At 39.7% G+C, this 27149-nt stretch overlaps 2 protein-coding genes across 6 annotated transcripts in view; one reads left to right on the top strand and one right to left on the bottom strand.

Moving 5' to 3' along the window:
• Positions 1-22414, bottom strand: part of DROSHA (drosha ribonuclease III) — a 70742-nt gene extending 48328 nt beyond the window's left edge. Inside the window, exons 1-13 of one of the 2 annotated variants that reach the window (XM_017809363.1) lie at positions 22344-22414; positions 20614-20733; positions 18626-19483; positions 16806-16898; positions 15592-15823; positions 14883-15024; positions 11814-11968; positions 8739-8819; positions 6855-6941; positions 6661-6747; positions 5799-5870; positions 4168-4249; positions 2919-2993 (exon numbers count right to left, since the gene is read on the bottom strand). In XM_017809363.1, the coding sequence (XP_017664852.1) occupies positions 2919-2993; positions 4168-4249; positions 5799-5870; positions 6661-6747; positions 6855-6941; positions 8739-8819; positions 11814-11968; positions 14883-15024; positions 15592-15823; positions 16806-16898; positions 18626-19476 (1957 nt within the window). In that variant the 5' untranslated portion in view covers positions 19477-19483; positions 20614-20733; positions 22344-22414. The remainder of the gene's footprint in view (positions 1-2918; positions 2994-4167; positions 4250-5798; positions 5871-6660; positions 6748-6854; positions 6942-8738; positions 8820-11813; positions 11969-14882; positions 15025-15591; positions 15824-16805; positions 16899-18625; positions 19484-20613; positions 20734-22343) is intronic. The other variant, XM_017809364.1, reaches the window with a different exon arrangement.
• Positions 22415-22470: 56 nt separating this feature from the next.
• Positions 22471-27149, top strand: part of CUNH5orf22 (chromosome unknown C5orf22 homolog) — a 15131-nt gene continuing 10452 nt past the window's right edge. The window contains exons 1-4 of one of the 4 annotated variants that reach the window (XM_017809368.1): positions 22482-22593; positions 23045-23150; positions 24160-24283; positions 25015-25160. In XM_017809368.1, coding sequence (XP_017664857.1) covers positions 25120-25160 — 41 coding nt within the window. In that variant the 5' untranslated portion in view covers positions 22482-22593; positions 23045-23150; positions 24160-24283; positions 25015-25119. Of the gene's footprint in view, positions 22594-23044; positions 23151-23309; positions 23415-24159; positions 24284-25014; positions 25161-27149 lie in introns of all 4 variants that reach the window. The other 3 variants (XM_017809367.1, XM_017809366.1, XM_017809365.1) reach the window with 3 other exon arrangements.

The raw sequence follows: 27149 nt of genomic DNA on the forward strand, positions 1-27149 counted from the left end.
TCATGCTGTCTCCTGTCACTAAATGAATCAAGGGCATGTGAAAATTGCTAAATACTTCTGAGACTTCAGGAAAAATGCACAGCAGAGGTTGCTTGTAACAAAAGAAGACAGTATAATCTGACTGGCTTCAGGTTGCCAGCTACAGATGTGAATATGCAAACAGCAATAACAAGTGATGGTTCTGACAGATCACCACCACTCAGAAGACACGACTATTCAACTTCAGTATGTCCGCTCACACGAGTAAAAAGATACTACATGTTACTAAAATGCTTTAATCTTGACATACATCTCTCCAATTCCCTCCTTCAATAACAGGGTATTAATCTGTAGGTATGGAGGAATCTTCAAGTTTCATCCCCACAGAGTATGAACGCTGATTTAGTTCCTCAGGAAGTAGAAACACTCTGGTCCTGCCATTGAGTATATTCTTTCTATCACTACACTCACAAAAAAAGTAATGCTGAAGCCTTAGAGCAATATGGGGGATGATGCCACAGCACAAGGAATATGATGCCAGGTACACTGGAAAATCCTTGCAGAACTGCTGCATAACAGCAGCGCTGTGTAAGATGACGTCCTCTACAAGACACGCGAAGGAACAAGCACTTCTCTTACTTCAGCTGGGACTACAGCACTATCATAGAGAAAAGATGAAAGGGAATGGTATAACCTGACCTCTTAGAACAGTCAACTCACTTAAACTCCAAGAGGGAATCTTAAATGGGGAAAATATACCACAAGCCTCACTGGAAATAGAAAATACTTCTAAATAGCTACAGGGATTTTTGCAAAATTTTCCTTCAAATTAAAGGGGGACTCCATTTACTAGACTTGTTTTTCTTTGTCAACAAACTAGATTATACTGTTATGCAAGAGGTAGCCCACATCCAACAATCATTAAAATAAAAGTGTATCCTTACCCTCTGAAGACATCTACAGAAAGGTACGGGTTGCTATAGATCGTCAAAGCTGGAGACCCTTTCTGGGTCAGAACATGCAGTACTTGGGACCTCCAATGTGTTTTTTCAGTCTTTTACTCTCCGACTATATTTATCAACATAAAAACCTATGACAATGAATACAATACAGCAACTATTCCACATGCTATGCATCTCTGACACTCAGTACACCTGGTACGTCTAGCTCGAAGCTCAGAGCTACCCCCCAAGGCCTGTCTCTAAGTAAATCCACACAGAAAACCTGACATCCCCAACCTCATTATTTTTAGACCATGTTGGAAAAATAAGAAAGAAAGAAAGAAAGAAAGAAAAGTAGAGGGGATAGGATATCAGCAATTCATTTCTATCTTTACAGAGACAGCTGATGGATGTGTGGAGATCTGATGCACCAACATATTCTTTGATTAGACATAAGATATGTTCTGGAAACATACCTGAAGAAAATAGATTCCCACTATCTAAAAATTAAAAATCTCCAAGGATATCTCAAAAAAAATAATCAATAAAAAATGAAAACTTGATTAAAAAATACCTGTCAAAAAGATGCTAAAAGGCAACTATATATGCAGAAATATCAGAAAAAAGACATTTTTAAAAAGAGTTAGAAGGCTAGGAACCTTAAAGAAGAAGCAGCACACAGGAATAACATGTTATAGAGACTTATCTCTCTCTGTCACTAAACTATCCAACAGCACAGAAAGAGCTGACTTCTAAATTAAAATAAAAAAAGAAGAATCAGAATATAAAAACCCTGAACAGGAAAACACCCTCAAGCTACACAAACCAGGCAGGTCAAACTTGTTCTCATCTTTTGATGAGGTCAAGTTAATCAGCCACATGTGGCTTGATAGCTTATTTTGTAAATTGCTTCAGCAAAACCAAATCAATGTTTGCTAGCAAGCCTCAGAGCTCTGCTTCTGATTGAACAGTGCTGTGTATCCAGGAAGGAACAACAATTAGAAATACAGTCATCTAACCATCAGTACTCTCTATGGTAACGAGCCAAACCTCATTTTGCTGCAGCTATAATTAATATCCCAACTAAGTTTCAAAGCACAGAGCACAGAGCACCTCCAGGCCACAGCCCTCTTGATGAATATTGTTCCATGTTTCATGTGCACCCTCAGTCCAGCAGCTGAAACACATCCTTCTGTCCACGCAACCCTTCTGGAGTAATCGCTGGCAGGACCACAGCAGGACACATTTTCAATGGAGCCGTGACATTTACATCAACTGAAAGTCTGTCCTAGTATCTTAGGATGTGTTACATGTCTACAAAAGCTGTTCACTCAAAATGAGCTCCACACTGAAGCTCGTCATTGGATGGCAGGCTGGGTTGAATTGTATTGGAACAGTGGGTTTTGTCTTTCACGATTTGCTACAAGGTCTCAGCTTGCATTAAGATAAAGAAACAATGAGAAAAACATGTGCTCAGGGGTGCCAATCGTGCTGACCCTCAAAATTGCACATCAAGATTTTTAACATAATCACACCCTGAAGAGGACAGGGGACATGAAATAGGTGAGATCAGGTAACAGCACTCCTCAAATGCCACAGCTCCACCACAGAGCAGGACAAAGATGACCCAGCACTGCCTAAAATGACAACAGAAATGAAAGCTGGAAGCGAGACTTAGCCTGCCCATCTGAATTCCAGTTCTGAGTAAACCATCCACACTGCCAGCAAGCACAGAATCGCAGAATATGGTGAGCTGGAAGGGACCCACAAGGATCATGCAGTCCAATTCCCAGCCCTGCACAGGACCATACCCAAGAATCAGGCCATGTGCCCGGGAGTATTGCACTAAAGACTTCAGGTAGAAGCAGCAGATCTCTGCGCTGACTGAACCGTGGGACTTGCAATAAGGGTTTTTTTTGGTAGAGGTTTTTTTCAGGGGATTTTTTTGGAAGGTTTTTTAAATCTAATTTCTATAAAGCTATATAATACAAACATTACCTGGAAGAAATCTCACGAATCGTGGCATGAAGTGATATCTGGGACAGGAAACAGAATCATTTTCAAGTGAAGGACCTTAAATATGAAAAAAAATACAGAAAATTTATGAACAGCAACATATTTGCCAAAGAAGAAAAAGAGCAACTTTGCTGCAAACGAAATCACTGAATGGTGATTACATCTGATAAGGCCCAAGTCGCAATTCGAAATGTAACGAAACGCACAGCAGAAAGGAACAGAGAGAACTTGCAGTGAAAGCTTTCACATGAACAATTTAAAAGAAATCTACAATAATTTCAAAATAAAAAGAACCAAACAAAACCCCCAGTACTTTTATGTAAAACAGTAATACAAAAAGACTGGTTTATATAATCAATTAATTATTTCACTTAAGCCTTACAGATAGAAGCACTGGTTTATTAGCTCCTCCCAATTAGCAGAGTGGTTTTTGTTTACAAAAACAAAGAAAATTTCCATGGTACTATTTTGTGTGGGTATTTTTCATTTCCTATTCATCACATAAAGCTTTACATAAAAACAAAAACTAAACCAGTAAGTACCTAGTGATATGAAAGACAACCTGATAACCTGATATTAGAATATATTTAGCATCACACCAAAGACTACACAAAATGTATTAAACCTGAGTACTCCTCTGCTTAACTGCAGTGAATGTAGAGTGCATCTCCACAAAGTCAAGACACTAAGACCTACAGATACTGAAATATAATTCCTTTGATACATTCCTTTTTCTTTAAGACCATGGGAAGTATCATCCATGAAATTCTCCTTTGCTGCAGTCTTCACAGAAACAAGTATTTTCATCTTGTCAAGTCAAAAAACATTCAGCTCTAATGATACGTTATCCCTCCACAGCTGTCTGTATGACACTGCTTTGTAAGTTGACTGTAGAGAAATATGGTATGAGTAACTTGTTTGTTAGCTTGTAAAAATAAGAGAAGAGTTGACTTGACACTTTGGCTTTCAAAACACCATGCCTATGATACTCTGAAATATTAAATGTACCGTAATATTTACTGTTTGATTAAAAAGAACAGTTTTGGATTAAAGCAGAAATTTAGTTTATCTGTGAGAATACAGAGCCAAGTTTGTGCATTTTCATTGCTAAAGAGTTCACACTATTGAACTCTAATATATTTCATCTTCCTGAACAATAAAGTGTTTGTCCCTCTCACATAAAACTGCATTTACATTACTATTTTGAGGACCCTTTCAAAGGCAAAGTTACCTTTAAGATTCCAGTCATACAGCTCCAAAATATCTTTGAATAGGTATGAAGAGAACAGCTCAAGACCTCTCACACAAAAATTCTGGAAAAACAAAGTAATAAACCAAAATTATAATTATATAATACTGTAATACAAATAATGCCACTCATGTATAAATAGAACAATAAAAAACCCCAGTGTCTTCATATTTGCCAACCATTAGATACTGGGTTTTGGAAACAGTATTGATATCTCTGTGATCATCTACTGTAACATAGCACAGTGGTCTCTTCAGAAAGCATTGTCAAGAAAGAATGGTATTGAAGACTCTTTACTGAATGCTCAAATCAACACTTGAGGCAGAAGTTATGAATCTGCAATAATGTGCCAAGCACTAAAACCATTTTCACCTGAGCAAGCTAAGCAGATGACATATTATCGAGAAGTATCTTTTTCATAATTCATTTTTCCTACATACTCATATTAAAAGTTTATAAATCACCACCTGTGGTATCATTACCACTTCCATAGCAACATATCAGTGCAACACAAATTGAGGATTATGACCTCAACAGCCAACAGAAGAGGAGATAAAAAGACGAAAGGGCTAAAAAAAACATTCTTTTCATCAAGTAGGCTAGTCCAGTGAAGGAACTTATAAACCTTCCTGAACAAACGAAGTCAGGCTGGGTTGATATAAATTGTGCATGTATAATATCAGCCACAAATTTCAAACCCAACACCACAATCTCTCTCACAAGAAATCATCAATACAGATGGTCTGTGAATAACACTGTAGCCATTTGACCAGAAGTCCCCAAAATGGTCACTTCCCTATTTCGCTTGCTGGCCATTTGTTGTTTCAGATCAAGATTTGCAAACAACACGGCAGATTCCCCAACAAGAAATGAATTGCTTTGATCACATTATTCTTTCTGAGGAATTTCAGGGCTGTTGCATATATTCAGATGCTGCTGAGCAACAGAAAAAGAGATAACTAGAAAGAAAAATGCAAATATATGTGACTAAATTAAACACCGATCCTATCTTTGTAGTTAATATGCAGGGGTGTTTCTGTACCTGCACACGCTGTTCCACAGTAGCAATTTACTTCACAAACTGGCTTCACCAGGGATTATTTTGTGATAGAAAAACCCACCATAAACAGATTATGAACTGAATGTGCTTTGTTTGTATCCACAGGAAATTTGTTTTGGCAACAGCTTATATTAAGTACTGATAAGCAATCTTCAGAGCTTCAAACTTACAATTAAGTTTCAGCTCTGCCACTGACTTATGTGTTCCTGGTGAACAGGTACCTCCACATATGCCTTATTTTTGTCATCCGTAAGAGAAGGCTAATACCTACCTCAGCTTACAAATAAGAGTACCTGACATATATTGTATATAACTTAAAATGAAAGGAACCTACGGATATAAGCACTTCTTACTATTTGATTTTGATATATGATAGGCTAGGTAGATGGATTTGCACTAGTACCTGTGAGTGCAAGTTCCTCTTCAGCCATTAACTCAGAACTCAATCAGTCTCTTAGAGACTTCAAAAGATGGGATACTGAAGAGTTTAATCCATTAAGCACATCAACAATTCTTAACCCACTCTGACTTTTAGACTAATTATCCTTCTTACCTCAGGCATCATCTCCTCAATAAAATGAATTGTATAGTCAATGTTAAATCTGATTACTTTACACAGAGGAATCTGGAAGGAAAATAGAAATTCAGCATGAAGAACTATACAGCATCAAATATATAGTTAATACAATTTTGTATGCAAAGGTATTACTGTCTACTGAAAAGGGCACTTACTAAAACACCTACTCTGGAGGATCGTGCAAAGAGACAGGGACACAAGCATGTGCAAAGGAAGCACCAGTTCTAACCTCCACCTCGGTAATAACGCAATGCTGACAGGAGGGATGGTAAAGGAAGGTTAAATATTGCCATCTACTGGAAATGAAATTTTCTTCAGAAGCAAAAATAAACCCGTAAACCTCAGTAAACCTGTATCTTCTCACTTGTATATTTGGAAGTGAATTTGTTGTTGGTGACACAACAAGTCAGATTGATACAGTGGTCTGAAAGCAAGATGTTTTTAGCACACTGCCAATTCTGTTAGCTATACTGTCTTAAAATGTGGTTTTAAAGCAACACCACATAAGAACTTCAGGATAAACTTACAGGTTTATATCAGTTTCATCCAATAAGTACTCTGAGAAGTTCATTCAACTAACTAGCAAGACAAACATCTAATTCCCTTTTTTTTCATCTTTGAAGAAGGTTTCTTTGTGGTCACAGTTTGAAGATGCTGCTTACCACAATTAGTCAAGACAAAACCTGAGACTCACTAGCAGAACTGTCTTTCTCCTGTCCACAGTGCTGGCAAGATGTTCGTAACGTACATGTATTATTGTTTTAGAGAAGTTTGGCTTCAGGGCAGAAATAGCATACCTTCTAAACAAACCCCAAGACGTAGCAATGAACATACTTACGTTTGTTAGTGGAGCATGTGCAAACATTGAGAACCCTTCAAAGATATATTCATGGTCATCGTACTCAATAACAGTAGGTCTGTCTGTCTTAAAAAAGCAAACAAAACCACCACAGAGTAAGCAAGAAGTAGTACTACTTTTGTCACTGAAAACAAAATTAGAGTCCTAGTTAGAATTATTTATGAAGTACTTACTAAGAAGTTTGTGGGAGGCGACACAGTAATTCGGTAGTGGTATAGTCTTCCAGCATTATTGGTCATGGGGCGACACGGTTTAATGGGCTTAAAGAAAGAGATAAGTAGAACTATATGTAGAGTCAAGGCAAATTTAGATTAAAAGAGAGAATAAAGCATTTCTAATAGCCATGAAATATGAATTAGGAAAAATTAAATAAAAGCAGGTAGTCATAATTAATCGTTCTGGGGAGAGGGAAAGTGTGGCCTTATCTACACTTTCACTTTCAGAAATACTTTTAATGCTACTCAAAGGCAAAAAAAGGTGAAAAATATTGCTGTATTTTTTTCATTTTCCATTTGACTCTCCACCTTTCTTACACACCGCAGTTAGTTGTTTACAAGCCAGGCTAATTTCCTCTTCTGTACAAATTTGTTGCAGGAAACATATTTTTAAAAGTTTACAGAGGAACCTGGACTTCACATGGTAAGGTCTTAAGCTACATTATCAAAACAGACAGGTATCAACTCATCTGCTTGGGGCAAATCTGAGACCTGAAGAGAAGGGACTACTCTATCACCACAGAGGCAGCTCCAGTAACCCCCCTCTGTTTCCCAGGTTGTCATGCCTGACTATAAGGTACAAAGGTAGCCAGCTCTCCATGCACTCTGGTGCAACACCAGACACCCAGGATTCTTGTTTCCTGACTTTTTCTGCAGCAGTTCTGTGTAAAGACCTAAAACTCCTCAACAGTCAGACAAAAACCATTTTTCATATGCCCTACATCCATTTTGTTGCAGTTTGGAGGCTGCCACCAGCCTGTTCAGAATACATCTGTCTGCATAGGAAAAAAAAAAACAAAACCATTGCAGTGAGCAGGGTACTACTCTAAACAGTGCTACAAAAGTTAGCCTGATGGCAGTGGCAACACAGTTATACCACTAGGCTGCTCTGGACACTTGGAAAAACCCATCCAGTAAGTAGGGTGATTACACAGGCTGTTCAACCCCAAAGTAAGCTTCTCACTGCTGCAAAACAACAGTTACACACCAGCTAGTTTAAAGCTAGGCAGTTTCTTCTGCAGGACAGTGTAAAAATCACTATACCCTGGAGATTTTCTGAAACCTCAGATTCCCCGATGGCCTTGCTCCAGCGAGCAGCTGCCTTCATGCAACAAGTTTTATTTTTATATATATATATTCAAATATATTTTTTATTTTTTTTTCTCCTCCTTTTATCCCTCCTTCTCTCTAAGAAACACACTAGAGATAATGAGTTGAGGAACTGATCCTGAACTACAGTGATTTCTAGTAAGCTTCAGACCAAAGCCATTTTTCCAAACTCGATAATTTCACAGAAACATGCATAACTCCTTTAGCTGCAGAGAAATAAAAGACTGTTTCAGTAAATATATGTAAGAAGGCCTACTAAAAAATAAATGCTTCAAGAAAATGTACAACAATAAATTGTAAAATCTACATGCTAAGGCAAGAACACCTCCTGACAATCTTTGTGCTCCTTTCAACAGCAGAATTATTATTTAGTTTTCCTTTTAAAGTAATCACTTCACAAAGTAGGCCCTTCACAACCTACTCATATATCTCAAGATAGTAGAACTTAAATCACAAGATCTTTTTTATTAAAGCAATTGTGTTTCAGAAACTTAAAAAAACCCCAAACATAGAACTAAACAAACACAGGCAAAAGTTTTCCCTAGTTTTCAGGTGGATTTCATTACCAGTATTGCATTTTAAATATGAGGTTACACAACTAAGTGATTTAAAGTTGCACAGGAGTTTTTTACTTAGCCTGTAAATCATGAGGAAAAAACTCAAATCAACCCAATTAGGAATTTACAGCAGTAAGTTTGTATTCATAATTGCAATTCTTAGAATTACTAATACCTCTTCACCAGGATAAATGCCATGTCTTATTCCCGTTCGTCGAGCTTTAGCACTGCACTTGCACAAAGGTCCATCATTCATCTGTCAAAAACAAAATAGGATTCTGTTTTCTTGAAAGTGGTTTTGGAAAAGTATGTTGGTTTTAATGCCCAGAGTGCTCATGCTTCTAAAAGCCTGTCATGCTTAGATTAAATGGATGTTCTTAAGCCAATAAAACTGAAAACAGTATAGACTAATGTAAGAGAACTGCACAATAGCATTAGAACTTTATCACTGTTTCAGAAGCACAAGATGGAAACCAACACTTTCAGCAGAATTCTACCTCTCTGCTATCACATACATCTTTTCCATTTCCTATACATACAAACAGCACACTGCCTGTCTAAAATAAAATTCAGGTCCTAAACATGCATGTGCCAATATTTACATGCTGAAATCCCAACACTGAAACAGTTCCACTAAACTCACTGACTGAAAATCCATTTCCATTTAAGCCCTCTGCCATGGGACAAGGCAGAGGGTACTTTACAGAACTAATGGGAACACTTCAAATCCAAACTGTGAACAGATCAGTAAAAAAGAAAAAGGGGGAAAAATACCACTTCAGTATTCGATATGGGTGCATCAAGTAGCTATACCAAAAAGAGCCAATGCACATATTATAAAGCTAGTGTCTTTCTTTTTGCTTTTATGACCAAGATCAATGCATACTATCAAATACTGCAACACCCTAAAGCTTTCTGCTTTTAACATTATGTTCGCTGCAGAAATACAATGAAAGATGCCAAGAACCAAACCAGAGAAACAAATTAAGTTCCCAACCCCAGGTTTTAATCCAAGTTTGAATCTAAGAACATGAACTTTTTTCAACTTAGGGGAAAAAAAAGCCAATAACCCTGCAATGCAATACAAAAACCGCAGAACTTTTCATACTTTTACAAGCAGTCTGAAAACATAAATATCACCCATGGTGGGGCTAAATAACATCATCACACAACAGATACAATGTGAAGACACCACAGGAAGCAAGAACCACCGAACTGCTGCTAATGTTAGTTTTAAGCAGTTAGGATAGGGACAGAAGTTTTTAGTTCTGATGTTAATTCTCTGAATGTTCACCTCAGTTTAGTTTCTTAAGACTGGTATGTACAAAGGAATGTAAGAAGCAGGGCACTTTACTTCGACACCTTAAGTCACACATTCTTAACAATGCAGTGACATGAGAGCTTGTTGTTCACACTTTTTTTTCCCTGCACTCTGAGACCCTTGAGGAAAGTACAGGCTCAAAGAAAGTGAAGCACGCTTACAGGTAAAAGCATACTTCCTCATTGGCTTAGACAGCCACAAAAGAGAAGAGAGTGAAAAATGCAGTCAACAGTTAATTGCTCATCAGTCCTCCAAAACTAAGGGCCTACAGAGGCTATTTAAATGATCATCACTTATTTTCAAAAATCTCATCCTTATTTCTTAGAATAAGAAATAATATTTAATATTTAATATTGCCTCTGTTATATTAAATGCACAGACCAAAGTTGAGAGATATATGAAGTACTTGTAAGGTCCAGGACTTGAGAAGCAAGTCAGATACATATATACCTTGTCCCTCATGACACTGCTCATGGAAAAAAACCACAGAAGAGTAATCATGAAGTGATGATAAAATGATGGTGAAAGATCACAAATTTACACAGGCAATGCCTTCTAACTTTCTCTGACCGACAGGGCAGCAAAAACAAGCAGATAATGCTTGCAACGAAAAGGCCACTGTGGTAGCATTGGATTTAACAATTTATTTTCTGGCAACTGGCAGCATTGCTGGAGATTATCCAAAATGACAAACAAACTTCTCAGATTGAAGGGTTGGCAAGATGCATCCTACATATCTAGTTCTATGCCAGACAGAGTACTCGTACAAGTCAGTGCATTCCTGTTTTATTTTGTCGTAGCTAGAAAGCATTTTGGCATACTAGATAAATACCTATGCAAATTTCAAATGTTTTCAAATAAAATCTACTCTAGAAGTAATAAAGCACCGACAAGCTCACCATGATCCAATTTCAGCCCTTTCAAGAAAGATGAAGAGGTAATCTCAAGAAAGTTTTTGGGAAAGAGTTTTTGAGCAGGAAACTCATATACTAAACATTCCTGAATCTATTCATTGTACAGTTATTTCACTTTTTTTTTAGCTAATATTCTGCTTAGAACAGTACTTTGAAGTGTGCCCAAGAGCTACGCCATTTTTATAGTTAAATATCTAAACAGTTCGCTACTTTTGTTTTCCATACAAATAAAAATAGCTAGCTATGCTCAATCAATTTTTTTTTTTTTAACTAGAAGCACAAATACGAATCTGTAATAGAATATTCAACAGACCTTTGAATTACCACAGTGGCAATATGCATTGCAGTATCTCTTCACATTATGATTTGTTGCACACTAAACTCATGCATCATACAAAGTGCCAGAAAAATAAATTTACTGAGATGCCACTTGACAAGGAGAGAATAGACTGTAAAATATTTATCTAAGAAAGATGAAGATGGTGAATTTGCAAACAAAAGCTAGTCTTCTGTGCAATGTTCAAAACAACGCTTCATGAGCTCAGCAATTACGTTTAACGAGAACTACAATCTCCACGCAATTACAAAAGAACCGCTACACAAGAAATTAGAACCATTAACTGCATATTTAAAACATTATTTATCATTACAAGCTGAGAACTTTAAGGTGAATTTATAAAGGACATAAACATGTTGCCTTTTCTCCATCACAGAATTCATTTGTATACCTTTATCTCAGGGCTAAGAGGACAACATTAGCACACTGTTAGCAATTCAGGCTTTATTAACGCTGTCAGACATGATTCCAACTGAATAATCCCCATGATTAATTAGCTGGAACCATACTCTTGAAATCAGAAGTGAAGTGCTTTGAAGATGAGAGAGAAAAGGGAAAAGGGGGTAAAGAAAGCATTCTGAAATAGATGCCACCTGGCATGTTTGACAACAAGGCAGAATTTTTGGTCTTTGGGGAGAATGACTTTTGGACACACAGCACTTTCTCCTCTCACCGTACCTGCCCTGGATCGTTGTACCACAGTTCTTCATGGAGACGATCAGGGTGTGCTTTTTTACGCTTAATTTCTGCAATGACGTCAATAACATCCGAATCCGAACTGCTAGAGCAGCTGCTGTCATCTTCAGAGTCACACTCTGACTCACTGGAGCTCTCTGGTTCACACAGTAGAAATAAAGACAGCTGAAAAACACTTACACATGCTCCCTTCTCTGTAGCAATGCACTCTCCCTCTTCTCTGTAGCAATGCACTCTCTAACATGACATATCTAACTGTGGCATACTCAAAGTTAAAGTTGTGCATGACACTCGCACTAAGAAAAAGACAGACAGCAACTCCATTTTTAATTAAAAATGACAAAAAATGCTGTAGATATTAAATACCTATAAGAAGAGCACCTGTTTGCACACATGAGAGAATGTTGTTTGGCTGCCCAGGAGCACCACTGATCAGTCACAGAAAACCAATTTCAATTACTTGATGTTAAAGATTTTAGAGCTATAACCAACACAAGTATTACTGTAAAGTTAAAAAAAGCACATACAAAAAAAAAAAAGAAAAAAGAGAAAGAAAAAAGAGAAACAAACACACATAAGGTCACTAGCACAAGCTAAGCAGAACCTCTTGTTTAGAAGTTAATTCTTCTTGCTATGAGCAAAATGCTTATGTCTAGTTTCATTTTACCTAAAAATGGTCCTGTCTGTAGCAGGATATTGTCTGTTTAAGTGTTTTTGAAACAACACATATGTATAGAATTATTACAGAATATGTACTGTCAGACTCATTTTTCAAAATCAATTCTTTCTAATAAATCCATTAACACATATTAGAAACCACAGGCAAGAAGAAAACCTGGAATTTAAATAATTTAAATAAATGCTTTCATAGCCAACGTATATACTAGGATGCAAGAAAGGTTTATTATTCTTGCAATAAAACACAACATTTCTTCCATTTCTAAGTTTTGACTTAAGAAAAAATATATGATTTCAGTTAGTGCTTTGATATACTGTGAAACTACAGTTTAAAATACCCGTACTTACTGAATACAAGACTCTCCTTAGTTAAAAGAAAAAGGAGAGAGAAAAAATGAGAGAATACCACTAGTAAAATATTTCCCTTCTTTTTTTTTTTAAGATGCATTTTTATACAGTTCATAATTTGGCACAAAGTGTTATTAAAATATGTCCTTGGAATGTATGGTCAGATACACTCAGGTGAAATTGAGTTTTCTCTAAATGTGTGCATGCGTGTATCACTACAAATATTCACAAAGACTTCAATGTTAAAAGTTCTCTGATATACAACTGGTTATTGTTTAAGTCTAATTTCAGGTGCAAAATGAGCACAGGACCTGTGAGACTAAGCTGGAGTTCTGAAAGACCAACGCAGAACTTCTGGATTTCACATACTGAAATCACAGTCATAGAATGATTTGGGTTGGAAGGGACCTTAAAGATCATCTAGTTCCAAACCCTCTGCCATGGGCAGGGACAGCTCCCACTAGATCAGCTTGCTCAATGTCCCACTCAAGCTGGGCTTGAACACTGCCAGGGATGGGACATTCACAAGTTCTGTGGGCAGCCTGTTCCAGTGCCTCACCACCCTCACAGTAAAGAATTTCTTCCGTGATCAGCCTCTCATGATCTAAAAGTGTTCCTGGAGCGCATTGCTATCTCACTACAATACACAATTACTGCTAACACGAGGCAGAACAGAGACAGCATTTACTGAAGTACAAAATAAGACAAACTACAGAAGCACGACTGTAGGAGAAGCTGGCACAAACACCGAGTCATCCCAGGGGACCAGTGAAGACACAGAGCTTTCAGGTCCTCCAAAAATACTGGAAAAAGAAACACAAAGAAATTGCTCTTGGCCCAATCATCCATTTTAGCCTGGAGCAGCAGGCTTTCTTCCTGCAGAGATCTGAGAAAGTGAGGGCTTTATGTAGGTATGTTGAAGTTAGCAGTTTTGTACTTGATTCATCTACATGAAAAAACACCTCCTAAAACCCCCTACAGTTAACTTTTCTAGTGTTTCTTGAATGAATTCAAATATATGCAAATTTTCTGTTCAAAAAAAGTTAAAAAAATGGTTTTCTTTACAAAAGTGAATTCACATTTTATTTCATCAGTGTTTATTTTTTCTCATCTTGACTGTATCCTTTTACACCATCAGCATGTATTTAACTATGCCATTATGTCGGTATTTCAACTTTAAAAATTACATATAAAAAATTCTAAAGAGTTACTAAGCTGAGATATGAGAGTCTGAAGCAGCTCATCCGGCAAACACAAAGCATCAGTTAAGAAGCAAGTCCAACAGAGTATCTAAATTACTGTGTCTACGAATTTCCTGAACTAAAGCAACTGACTAAAAACACTATGAAACACTGAAATGCTGAAAGTATGAAAGGAAGAGCTAACAATTCTCACAAAACTAAATAAGAAAAATAGCTTTCACTGACTTCTGAGTAGACAAATTGATATAAAAATCTATGTCCCGCTAATTCAACCACTATTTCCCCAATAAATGATGCTGCTAGCAGATGTATTTCACTGCAAGATGATCCATACGGGTGGCACATGACAATGCAGATAAAGTATGTTATGTAAACAGATGCGTAAGTCTGATAATAGTAAGGAGAGCTGCACAACAAAAGTACAATCCAGAAGAAAGATTCGGTGACATAAAAAGCAGACCTATGAGTTTATCACCACTACTCTTTCTTAGTTTTTAGAAATATAAGACCAGGAGCTCCTCAAAGCCTCTCATGTACCATTCTCTGGACTATCTGATCATGATCAGGGTGCTTTTATGCCATGGAAGAAACCAGCATACAGTAGTGCTGGATACTCTCCATTTTCCCCTAAGCTTTCTGGGCAAAGAATCTAGCTCTACTTCAGTCAAAAGCTACAATAAAATTCCCATGGATGCACAACACAAAGGAGAGATTTTAAAAACACAGATTAACCTACCAACATTATTAAATACACACAACTACCAAAACAGGTTAACTAGAGATTATTCCGTTTCTCCTGAGCTTTGTCATCATTTCAGCCTACCTAAATCTTCATCCAGCTTGGTCTTTGGTGGCTCCCATGGTGGCCTGGCTGCTTTGGCCTTTGCCTGTCGCTTTCCTAACTCCTCATCAAATTTTTCATACAGATCTCGGAGCTTGCTTGTTCCTACCACAGTAGAGTCCCCCTGTCAATAAAAAAAATCAGAGCAACAACAAAACAAAACAATACAGTGTTGAAATAGCACATGAACACAACATGTAGCAGCATTTCTGAAGAAAAGCAAGGAGGGGGGAAGACAGATCTATGTAGTTCAACGAAACATGGAAATACCTATTAAGGTTTTAGCATACCATTACATTGCTTCACTAGGTGAACTAGCAGGGAAATTACCTCCTTTGCTAGTATAACATTTCTCCAAGATTGTGGGAATACATGGTGCTTGAGGTATCTTTGCTCAAACACAGGTACAATGGGGAAAAAAAAATCTTTCCCTCCTGGAGAAAGTAGGAAAAATGTAGCCCTGTTCCATGTACCACTAATCTGAATGCTAACAGACAGAAGAAACTGATGAAAATAGAGAATAGCACCAACATATAAAGCCCCTAATAGGGTTAAAAGACTGAGATGATTGGGGGAAGAGAAAAATCAAATTACATAAAACACGATCCTGATGAAGGGTTCATATTAAACAAGTAATCAAATAATCAATAACGGACCGTGTACAGTAATTTTAAAGTTCTCACAAACATACCACTTGATCCATGGGGTCATTGGAATAATAGCTTTCAGAATGGGTGCAGCGAACCCACACTGGCTTAAGTAACTCCTCGTCTTCCTCTTCATTTTTTTCAGATGCATTCTCCTCTGATTCTTTGTCTTTGACAGCAGTATAACTTTTCTCTTTGCTGGAGCTCTGGTTCTCAGACCACCTTTCTCTGTCCTCCTCCCATCGCGGTCTCTTTCTCTCTCTGCTTGGAGATCGGCTTAATGGGAGAAAGCAAGCAAAAGCAATTCTCTTTATTATTTTAACAGTGACAGTTTTATAATGAAAAACAGTTTGCTTCAGATCAGTAGATCATTCTATCATACAAGTTGCAGCAAAATCCAGTTGCCTTTCCTGCTTTTAACTTGCACCATAAAGAGTAGAAGAGCACTTTGTAGTTCTGATGTACTATAAAAATTACTTAAAATTCAAAGTGCTTTTTTATTTTAAATCTTACTCAAGAATAATATATAATAATAATAATATATATGAAAATATATATGCTATCTTAGATTAAAATACTTACTAATGTTCTAGGTCAATTTATTTTAATTTTGTTCCAAAGTTAGAAACTCATCAGTAAAAACTAAAAGTCACATCACTCACAACTAAAAGTTACAGTAAGAACTTTTAATACATAGCCCACAAAATATTTGCATGACAAAAGACTTGGGGTTTTATTAGAAGGATTATACAGAAGCCACACTTCTGTTACTCTAACACTCTGCATCCCTGTGAACAACACAATTTGTGACAGTCCTTATGTATTGCAAGAGTAATGCTTTCAAAAGATGAATTAGGAAAAATACCTACTATTTTTTTCATCTCCTCTACCTATAAAACCAATAATGTTGCGCTGATTTCAGCTATCCAGCATTCAGAAGGAGCACCAAGAAAAACCCCTAAAAGATAATCTAAAGATAGAATGACTTTAAATAATTATGGTATTTTACAGACTGGAAAGAGATGTAAGAGGAAGTCTTTAGGAAACAGCAGTGAAAGTCTCTCTCCAGAGATAAATCCTGTTTCTATCTCTACAAGGTCTTGAGATAGCTGACATTTGCATGTATAAATAGATGGTTATATATTTAAGACACTCAGGTTTTCTGAGTTTAAAAGCAGGCACATATGCATACACAAAACCACACGAGTGGATGCACAGAGCCTCAAATACTCAAGAGACCATATGCAACCTCCCTTACCTTCCTGCTCTCTTGTAATCTTTTTTGTAGGATCTGTCTGGTGATGGTGATCTTCTGCTGTCACGGTGCCTATGCCTCTCTCTCTCCCGCTCCCTTAGAAAGTACGAAAAGTAAGTTAAATGAGAAATCTGGAATTTCATACGTTCCATACCTGAAATGTGCACTAAAGCAGCCTGAGATCACGTTACGAAAAATGATATCCACATGCTGACTGCTAAAAACGCAGATATTCCTGATGCTGACGTCCAAGAAATTTGCAAAGGACAGTCACCTATCCATCTCCTCTGCCTTTGTCATAAAGCCATCTATCTCAATATGACAGTTAATTCATACCATGCAGAGGCAACTGCTATGAATTCACCACAGGATTTGTTACCATCTTCCTCTTCTCCGGTTATGAATGGAAAAGGGTAAGATACTGCATCTTTAACCATTCCGAAAGCCTCAAGAAAGGGACAAAAAAACTCATCCCATGCACAATAGCTTTGTAAGCACAGCAGTCACGCAAGTGTTTGAGGCAAGCCCTCTCTTCTTTACAGCCAACATACACAAAAAAATGGACAGATACAGACAATCTGCATGATGCCAAAACTATGACTCTCATCTACAAGACTCAGCTTGCACATATGCATAAAGTATTTGATAACACAAACATACTTTTGGGGCAAAAGAGCTTTAAATTAACTCAAGGCTTGAGGAAGAGTGGCTGGAAAGCTGCCCAGTGGAACAGGAGATGAGGATGTTGGTCACAGCCAGCTGAATATGAGCCAGCAGTGTGCCCAGGTGGCCAAGAAGGCCAATGGCATCCTGGTTTGTATTATAAATAGTATGGCCAGCAGGACTGGGGCAGTGACTATCCCCCCGTACTCGGCACTGGTGATGCCACATCTTGAGTTCTGTGTTCAGTTTGGGCCTCTCACTACAAGAAAGACATTGAGGAGCTGCAGCATGTTCAGAGCAGGGCAACAGAGCTGGTGAAGGGTGTGGAGCACAAGTCATATGACAAGTGGCTGAGGGAGGTGGGGTTGTTTAGCCTGAAGAAAAGGAGGCTCAGGGAGGATCTTACTGCTCTCTACAACTACCTGACAGTAAGTTGCAGAAAGGTGGGGGTCAGTCTCTTCTCCCAAGTAACAAGTGACAATGAAAGGAAACAACCTCAAGTTGCAGCAGGAGAGATTTCATTTGGATATTAGGAAAAATTTCTCCACTGAAAGGGTTGTTGAGCACTGGAACACGCTTCCCAGGGAAGTGGTGGTATCACCAGCCCTGAAGGCATTTAAAAGAGATGTAGATGTGGCACTTAGCAACACAGTTAAGTGGTGGAGTTGGCAGCATTAGTAAAGGGTTGGACTTGATGACCCTAAGGATGTTTTCCAAGCTAAATGATTCTATGAAATTATTGTATACATTAGGCAGGAAAGATCACACAGGCAGTTTTCATACTCTGATAACAGCTGACAACTTGTTAGTCCACCCAACTGTGGATCTATTGTGGGAAAGAAACTTCATGATAAATCCCACAATAAGCAGTGCACACTCATCCATCTGAATGATGTCGACACAGCCTACAACTGTCCCACTTCCTTTAACAGGTTTATGGTAATGTTCACTTCAGTCCTCTCTCGAGATCACAGGCTGGTTTGCTGAGGTCTTCACCCAGAACAGAATCACACAGGCAGGTCTTTCCATCAGACCTGAGTACTGGCTACCTCCTGAGCTAGAGGGAAAAACAAGGGTGAGGGAAGAATGTTGATGCAAACAAATACTATGAGGCAACAATGACATCTCTCCCCCTGCAGGCAGAAAATACCTCAAGTTACCTGTTTCGCTCGTAACTTCTGTGATGAGGTGATATCCTTCCTCTGTCATAATCTGTCCGGTGCCGACTGCTCTCCTGCCTCCTCCTATCTGGACTCCGGCCTCGATCCCGACGATCCCCATGGTTAGCAGACCGATGCCTGTCCCCGTGGATGTGACCGTGTTCACGATGTCGGTGCTCATCATAGTGCTTGCTCCTGTCTGGAGACCGCCGATCACTTTGAGGCTTCTCTCCCTGGTACTGACCTGTGTGCCGAAAATGGCTGCTGCCACCACTGCTGTTGGCAGTGCTGCTCTGGAAGGAGCCAGAGTTGTGCTGATAGCTGTTGAAGTTAGGTGGTGGGAACGACTGCTGGGAGTATCCCGTGGAGTACACAGGCTGGTAGTTGACCTGCTGTGGCATGACTGGTGGGGGAGGAGGGTGTGGTACTGTGGGAGGAGGCATCATGTATGGAAAGGTGCTTTGTCCAGCAGGAGTTCCTGGCACAGGGGTGTTGCTAGGATTTGGCACTGGTGGCGGAGCGGGAGGGAAACATGGAGGCACTGGGAAGCTCTGCCTCATCTGATGGTTCGGAAATGGTGGCCTCATGGGACACTGGCTGATGGGATTTTGTGTGGAAGGGGGCACTGGAGGAGGATAGGGCACAAAGTCTGGCCTGGGAGGCATGTAACCAGTGGCTGGAGGGTTTGAATAGGTTGTTGGAGGGGCAGTTTGCTGGTCATACTGGTACTGTATGGAGGGCTGCTGTGGGTGAAGCTGCCGTAGGTTCTGAGGGCGATAGGTCTGTGTTGAAGTTCTTGCTCCTGGTCCCCCTTGACCACGGGGACATCCTCGTCCAGAATGGAAAGACATGGCTCACCTTTAATGAGGAAAGTAAAAGTCCAGTGTCACACAATTTTTGTAAGATGTCCTTACTGCATTTGCAGGAACTAATCCTAAAATGCTGAAACTATAGTTTTTGCAGTTTCCTTTAACAGAAGCAGTAAACAATGTCCACCAACTTTCACTGGGAGCTTTGTGCTCCTCAGACATCTAGTACAGGTCATTTATGTCCCTTTGATTCCTTTAAGCCTCTAATCCATGAATGCACTCTACAGTCTTTCTACCAAAGCTGGACCATGCTTTCTGACTTAGGGCAATGTTAATTTCAAAAAACTATTGATATGATGACTGGTCAAGGATTCAAGCACCTCTACTAGTACTTAGAAACTCTGACATAAAAACCTCAGATACCCCACACCGAAGAAACCACTCATTATTAATAATTGCAGTTGTCATCCAAAGTTGCATAAAAAGGAGTTCTTTGTAGAACACAATTCTAAACTTTGGGCAGAATGAGGTGACTAACACTCCATTGCAAGTTACCTGGTCCAACAAATCATGTAAACTTTAAATGAGATAGTAGTAATTTACATTCACAACTGAGTCCCCAATTTATTAAAGGACTAAATTCAACAGACCCTTCAAAAAATGTTAAGTGAGGTAGGTATATTTTTGTTGAATGTGAATCTTACAGGTTACAGAAAAAAATTTTGTGTAGTCTATGCTATTCCTTCATTTTCATTGAAATAAATGGTTCTCAAGAAATCCCTCAGCTGCCTTCTTGGCCTTGTTACCTTTCAGCAATTGCCACTGCTTCAAGTAGGCTTAAGTGTTGCTCAAAGCTATGCATGTATCTAAGGCATTGTATTAATGTTTATAAATGAAAACCACCGTGCTTCATCAGTTAAAATTGATTCTTTAATTACAATGTTAAGTTTCAAAAACTGAAAAAAGGGGGAAAAAACCACTTTATGGCTGGAATAGAGGGAGAGGGAAAAAAATTAGCTAAGCACCCACAAAACTGAAATCCTGTTTTCCATAAAGGGAACTGAGAGAAAGAAAGGGAAGACACAGACAATTGGAAAGATCACCAGAAACACAAAGCAAAGCCTCCCTTTTAATGAGGCTTTCCTGATGGTGAAGTACATGTACAGAACATTCTCCCACCTGCTATAGTGCAACATGGCCAACCTGGACTGCTCAGAGCACTACTCTCAGCTGCACTTCGGTGCCACTGCAGCAAAAGATGTAGCTCTTGCTGAGAGAAAGCAGATAACTTCTGGTGAACTGCAGGGAGAAAGGAAAAGAGAGGAAAAGTACTGACATCAAAGAGGAGGAATCAAGAGGACCCTAAGACTCTCCTTACACACGGAGGGCTTACTGGAAGCCTCTGGAATTGGTGGCAGTGATATTCATTCCCTCTCCAGAACAATCAAATGCCAAAGTAAGTGAGAATCCCACATTTCTAGGAAGCAGCAGCCACAATGGTATAAAGTCATTTGTTCCTTTCAGTCAGCCTGTACCTGCTCAGTACCCTCCAACTTTGTAAAGGTTCTCAAAAAAAAAAAAACCAACAGGGGGAAAAAAGAAAGTCAACTTCCATTATTTCATACAGCAATAGTGCAACCTTTTGTTATTAATAATTCCGTTGCATTACATACTGAATCAATTTTGCTTTAGTTCTCTTGTCATGCTCTTACACAGCTCATGCTTGTAACACTAAACTGTTTCAGACTTTGCTAACATTTACCTACATATTTTATTTAAACAGGCTAAGCAAAACCCTTAATTAAAGCAAAGGTCACTGTACCACAGTGCCTTATCTTTAAGTGTGTTTCTTTTTAATATGTCATAGCATTCAAAGAACGGGTTTTCTTTATCAGCTCTCTTAAATAGGCTCTAAGACCTCCTCAACACCAGAGAACTGCTTTGCTTCTACCACCTTAATTTCACTCCTTCAGAATGCACAGAATCACAGCTGGAAAAAGAAATTCAAAAAACACAAGAAACTATTTTAAATTACTGAATTAAAGATCCCTCCGCTGCAAACTCTAGTCACATCCAATTTTTATTTAAAGTTAGGTAAGTACAAAACCACCAAAAAGCACAAACTCCCCTTTTCCTGTCACCTAGAAGAGGAAATGTACTGCACTGGTGGGGGCCATTGCACATTAAAGCAACACTGGTTCCCTAAAAAAGACCGAACAAACTCGCTTCTCCCTGACGACACACCTCTGACAGCAACAGGGCACCGACACATCTTGAGCAGACTGAGAGGGGACCTCATCAATATCTCTACGTATCTAAAACGGGGGTGTCAAAAGGATGGAGCCAGGCTCTTCTCGGTGGTGCCAAGCAACAGGACAAGAAGCAATGGGCAGAAACTGATGGACAGGAAGTTCCACCTGAACACGAGGAAGAACTTCTTTACCGTGCAGTGACCGAGCACTGGAACGGATTGCCCAAGAGAGCTCGTGGAACCTCCCCCACTAGAGATATTCAAGAACCATCTAGACGCAATCCAGTGCCATGTGCTCTAGGATGACCCTGCTTGAGCAGGGAGCTTGGACCAGATGACCCACTGTGATCCCTTCAAACCTGACCCATCCTGTGACTCTGTGACACCCGGCCTCCCGACTGCTCCCGGAGGGGTGGCAGCACGGAGACCGCCTGGCGCTGAGCCGACACCCGGCCAGGCCCTGCTTCCCGCACCAAGAGCTCCTGCCCGCCACCCCGACCCTCGCCAGGACCGCGGAGTCGCCGGGCCCGCTCTCCCGAGAACCTGCGCGCCCCCCCATCCCGGCGACCGCGGAGACCCGAGGCACCAGAGCAGCGCGGAGTGGCCCCGGGGAGCCCCCGCCCGCCCCGCCGAGGGCAGCCCGGCACGCCGAGCCCACCTGGCCCCGCCGCCGCCACCGCCGCCGCTGCCCAGGCCAGCCCTGCCCGCAGTGCTCCGGCTCCGGAACAGGAAAGCGATGGGAGGTCCTGCGGGCGGAAGCACCGCCTGCCGGGAGGGAGGGAAGGAGCGGCGGTATGAGCGGTGGGAAGCAGGAGGCCGGCGGTGGGGGTCGGCCCCGCGGGGGCCGCGGCGGCTGCCTGCGGGAGTACCCGGCGCTGCCGGTGTGGGTGGTGGAGGACCACCAGGACGTGAGTGCCCGGCGCTGGGCTGCCGTGGGATGGGCCATCCCTCCGGTGGTGTATGGGGAGTGGCTTCGTTTGTTTGTTTGTTTGTTTGTTTGTTTGTTTGTCCGCGGCGCGGAGGCTCGGTCTGACTGGTGGATCCCCTGTGCCGGCGCTGACGGCTTCTCGGGGGGATGCGCTTTCCCGCCATGTATCCGGGTTCTACCTGCTCCAGGCGCTTCCCTGGGAACAGCCCTCCCCTCTATAGCCATGCACAAACATTAAAACTGACTTTCCTTCTACTGCTGAAACAGAAGTTCAGGGCCCAGGAGGTCTGATTTTCCTTTCCCATTCCTTTCCCATTTCAGGGCCCAGGAGGTCTGATTTTCCTTTCCCATTAAGTTAATTATTTCCATGATCGAATTTTGACATCTTTTTAAGCAATTGTTGCTGTCTTTTTTCTTTTTTTGGGTCATAGTTGCTATAGTTAAAAAGAAATTATGCTTGCATTACACCGCTGTTATAATTTGCTGGCCATTAGAGCAGTACTTGGAAACTCAACCCAACCTAGTGTCTGACAGCAGGTATAATCACATTCCAAGGAGCAGATTGACAGCCAGTTGATGAGAAATATTAAATGTGGAACTTTGCTTTCTTGGTTAAGTCATTGAAAAAGGGTGTGAAGAAGGAATGGCTTTTGAACTGCTGTTTCTGGTTTCTCATGTTTTGTTTTGTTTTTATAGTAGCATAAGTTGAGGCCTTCATCCTAAGTAACAGATTATTTACTAGATTCTTTGCAAACAGAAAGTTTTAGTGTAGTAAAGTCCATTACAGAAAATAATGAAATTGTGAGTAAATAGTTTAATGCAGTTCATTTTTGCTAGGACTCACTGAAATATATGATACTGTGATATATGATACTGTGATAGCTGATTTTACATGGTAACCAAGGACTTAGAGCGTCGCTGTGATAGTAATACTGAGATAATGCCAGTTAATGATCCTTCTTCTTTATTTTAGTCTCAATACTTATGTTTTCAATTAACTTAAAGTCTTTTCATACTAAATGTATGCACTGCATTTTCAGGATGTGAATGTAGATGCACAAAATGCAAATGGCTTTTTATTCCAAGTGTAAGAACTTCACAGAAAATTTAAATAATCCTTTGCTGACAGTGATGTTCCTCTAGGACAAGTTATCAGTAAATGCATCATGCATTGATTAATAATAACAGCTGGCATAAAGGAAATTTTGTTCTTAATTGCAAGGTTAGAGACCTCAGTCTCTCGTGTCTCTTGCAATCTGTAGTTACCCTTACCTGAGTGAAGCTTCAATTTTAATTGCAAAGATTGTAGGTTTTTCAGGTAGGCCAGATTATTTCTTTTTTCCAAAGAAGTAGAAGTTATGGATAAGGGAACCCTTGTTATTTTTAACCTAGTTTTATCTACTGTTGCAATAGTATACTTATGTTTTATGGTTATGCCCATGCAGTATGCCAGATCTGTCATCTTAATCAGTTTTGTGCCAAGAAAAGTAGCTCAGGTGCAGTTGTAATGTAGAGGTCACATGTAATTTTTGTTGCTTCTTTACAGTCTTCACATTCCCTGTATGATAGGGCTGTGATTCACAATCCCTGTTGGATTTGCTCTGGCAGCCAAGGCAGTTGATGTCCCCTAATGTGAGAAAGACTCCATGTACTGCAGTTCAGTGTAAGAGGTATCATGAATCAACCATCAGTTTTCTCATTTTTACCACCCTGTACTATTGCACTTCAGTGGTTTTCTATGCTATAAATTGGTGAGTTGCCTCATCTTCTGTTTTTCGCACCTTTGAGTGAAGACCTTCAGCGGGGGATAAGGTTGGAGAGTTGAGAAAGGTTATATCTTTATTGCAGACACTAAGTCATTAGGAATTAATTTTTCAAGAGGAATAGGTTTAATGATCAGCTAAAGTCTAAATCATGGTTGGGTCAGTTTTCATTCTATATCAGTTAACTTATAAACCTTGAGTAAAAAAATGTATTTGTGCTCCACAGCACCTATGCATGGTGAGGAATGTATGGGGAAGGAAATACGGGGGCAATGTTCTGCAGAAGAGGAAAGGCAGTCCTGGGGTTTAGTTGTAAATTAAAAAAAAGCCCTAGGAATTGAGTTGAATCATTAGTAAGAAGCTACTGCAAACAAGACTTCCTATAAAGAAGGAAAAAGGGAGTAAGGCTGTGATTCTTTAGCAGTTTCCCATGTGGAATGCTTAGGCTTACAATGATTGCAGTTCATGAGTTATCTTGCCTCTGGAGTTATTTCCCCTTTGTATTGTTTTCTGTCTCCTCCTCCCTCTAATCTAAATTCTAAAGGAATAAGAGGGAGACTAGTGTTTTTGCTGTTAAAGTGGTCACATTTTTCAGCCTACTGGTTATCATTAAAATGTTTTTATTCATATTGCTTTAGGTGCTGCCTTTCATCTATCGTGCCATTGGTTCAAAGCATCTTCCTGCCAGTAACATCAGTTTTGTTCATCTTGATTCCCATCCAGACCTTCTTATTCCTGTTAATATGCCTGCAGATACTGTATTTGACAAAGAAACTCTTTTTAGGTAAGTCCCGGGTACTGCCTCAGAGTACTTTAAATCTACTTCTTGCTGCCTTTGATTCACAGTGAATATTGGTACAACTGAGTAGGAAACATGAACAAAGGAGGTATAATTCAGGTTCAGGTTGTATCTTCCGTCTTTTCACTTTTGCTGAAACTTTATTTTTTTAATGGAAAAAATTACATTTGTGTTTTATTAATGTGGCCAAATGTTTATGTGGTACATCAAGCAATTTAAGATGTATGAATTTGCTTTGTTTAGTTGTTCAGTAGTATATTATGATATTAACCCCAGTAGTTCATCTGGGTAACAGGAAAACACTCTAAGTTGATGCTTTGTCTGAAGAGCTGTAGTTTTAAATCAGTCTTTCTTTCTTCATACTGAAAAATTGACTTTGAGATTGAAATAGCACATCATTTGTTGGCATGATGAATATGTGAAATTAAACAAGATTTTCATGTTAGAATCATAAAGACCAATATTTTCTACCACCATCTGAGGTAGGTAGGGAATAAGCCACAGGGTGATCTCTGCTATTGTCTTTCTCTTCTTGTTTTAAAATAAATATTGATTGCTTCAGTATTATGGTGATTTACAGCAATTACAAACTAATGCAATTGTGTAAATATTTGGATTTTCCTACCCATAGTGAATATTTTATTCTCTTTTTTTGACTAATAAGTTTTGTGGACTATATCTTAGAATCTTTGAATGATTTGGATTGGAATGGACCTTAAAGATCATCTGGTTCCAACTCCCCTGCCATTGGCAGGGACATTTTCCATTAGACCAGGTTGCTCAAAGCCCCACGCAACCTGGCTTTGAACACTGCCAAGCATGGGTCATTCACAGCTTCTCTGGAGAACCTGTTCCAATGCTTCACCACCCTCACAGTGAAGAATTTCTTCCTAATATCTAATCTAAACCCACCTTCTTTCAGTTTAAAGCCTTCCCCCTTTTCTTATCACTGCATGCCCTTGTAAAAAGTCCCTTTCCAGCTTTCTTCCCTTTTAGGTGCTGGATGGTTCTATAGGTCTCCCTGCAGCCTTCAGGCTGAACAACCGCAATTCCCTCAGCTTGTCCTCACAGGAGAGGTATTCTAGCCCTCTGATCATCTTCATGGCCTCCTCTGGACCTGGTTCAACAGGACCATGCCCTTCTTATGTTGAGAACCCCAGAGCTGCATGCAGTATTCTGGGTGGGGTCTCACAAGAGTGGAGTGGAGGGGCATAATCACCTCCCTCAACCTGCTTGTCATGCTTCTTTTGATGTGACCCAGGATACAGTTGACATCATACACATAATTAAATAGGGTCTTGATAATGAGGAAAGATGCTAATCTTGCAGTTGTGGAGTGACTCACTTTAATTACTGGGATGATATTTAAAATCTACCTAGAGCAGTTTACAATAAAACACTCTCATGAGGTCAGTCTGAAGTTATTTAGAACAATGTTATGTCCTTGCTTGCACTTTCCTCTATCTGATGTATCAAGAGAAAAAGGATGTAGAATCACAGAATTGTTAAGGTTGGAAAAGGCCTCTATGGTTATTAAGTCCAACCAGTAACCTAACACTGCCATGTCCACCACTAAGTAGTTTATCAAAGCACCGTACTAAGAGTGAAGCTGATTGCACTCTATGTCTGAACTTTTTTAAATCTACTACAGACATTATAGATTTCCCTCTTTTTCTTTCTTTGATGATGTTACCCTTACACAGAGTACTAATTTTAGATGATTTGCCTGGAGGTTTTAAAGATGTGGAAGATGGTTGTGGTGTTCTTGACCATATTTTATTTATAAGGAAAGTAATATTGTTACCGGGGCCCCTGGTGGTCTAGTGGTTAGGGTGCAGGACTCTCACCGCTGCGACCCGGGTTCGCTTCCCAGCCCCACGGGCAGATGGAGCTCGTCAGCCCTGTAAGGCAATCCATCTAAGAGAAGGTCACTCTAAACAAACCTACGTCCTGGGGACCTCACTGCCACTGTCC

This window comes from Lepidothrix coronata, unplaced genomic scaffold, assembly GCF_001604755.1.
Source record: "Lepidothrix coronata isolate B3197 unplaced genomic scaffold, Lepidothrix_coronata-1.0 Scaffold26, whole genome shotgun sequence".
Lineage (NCBI taxonomy): Eukaryota > Metazoa > Chordata > Aves > Passeriformes > Pipridae > Lepidothrix > Lepidothrix coronata.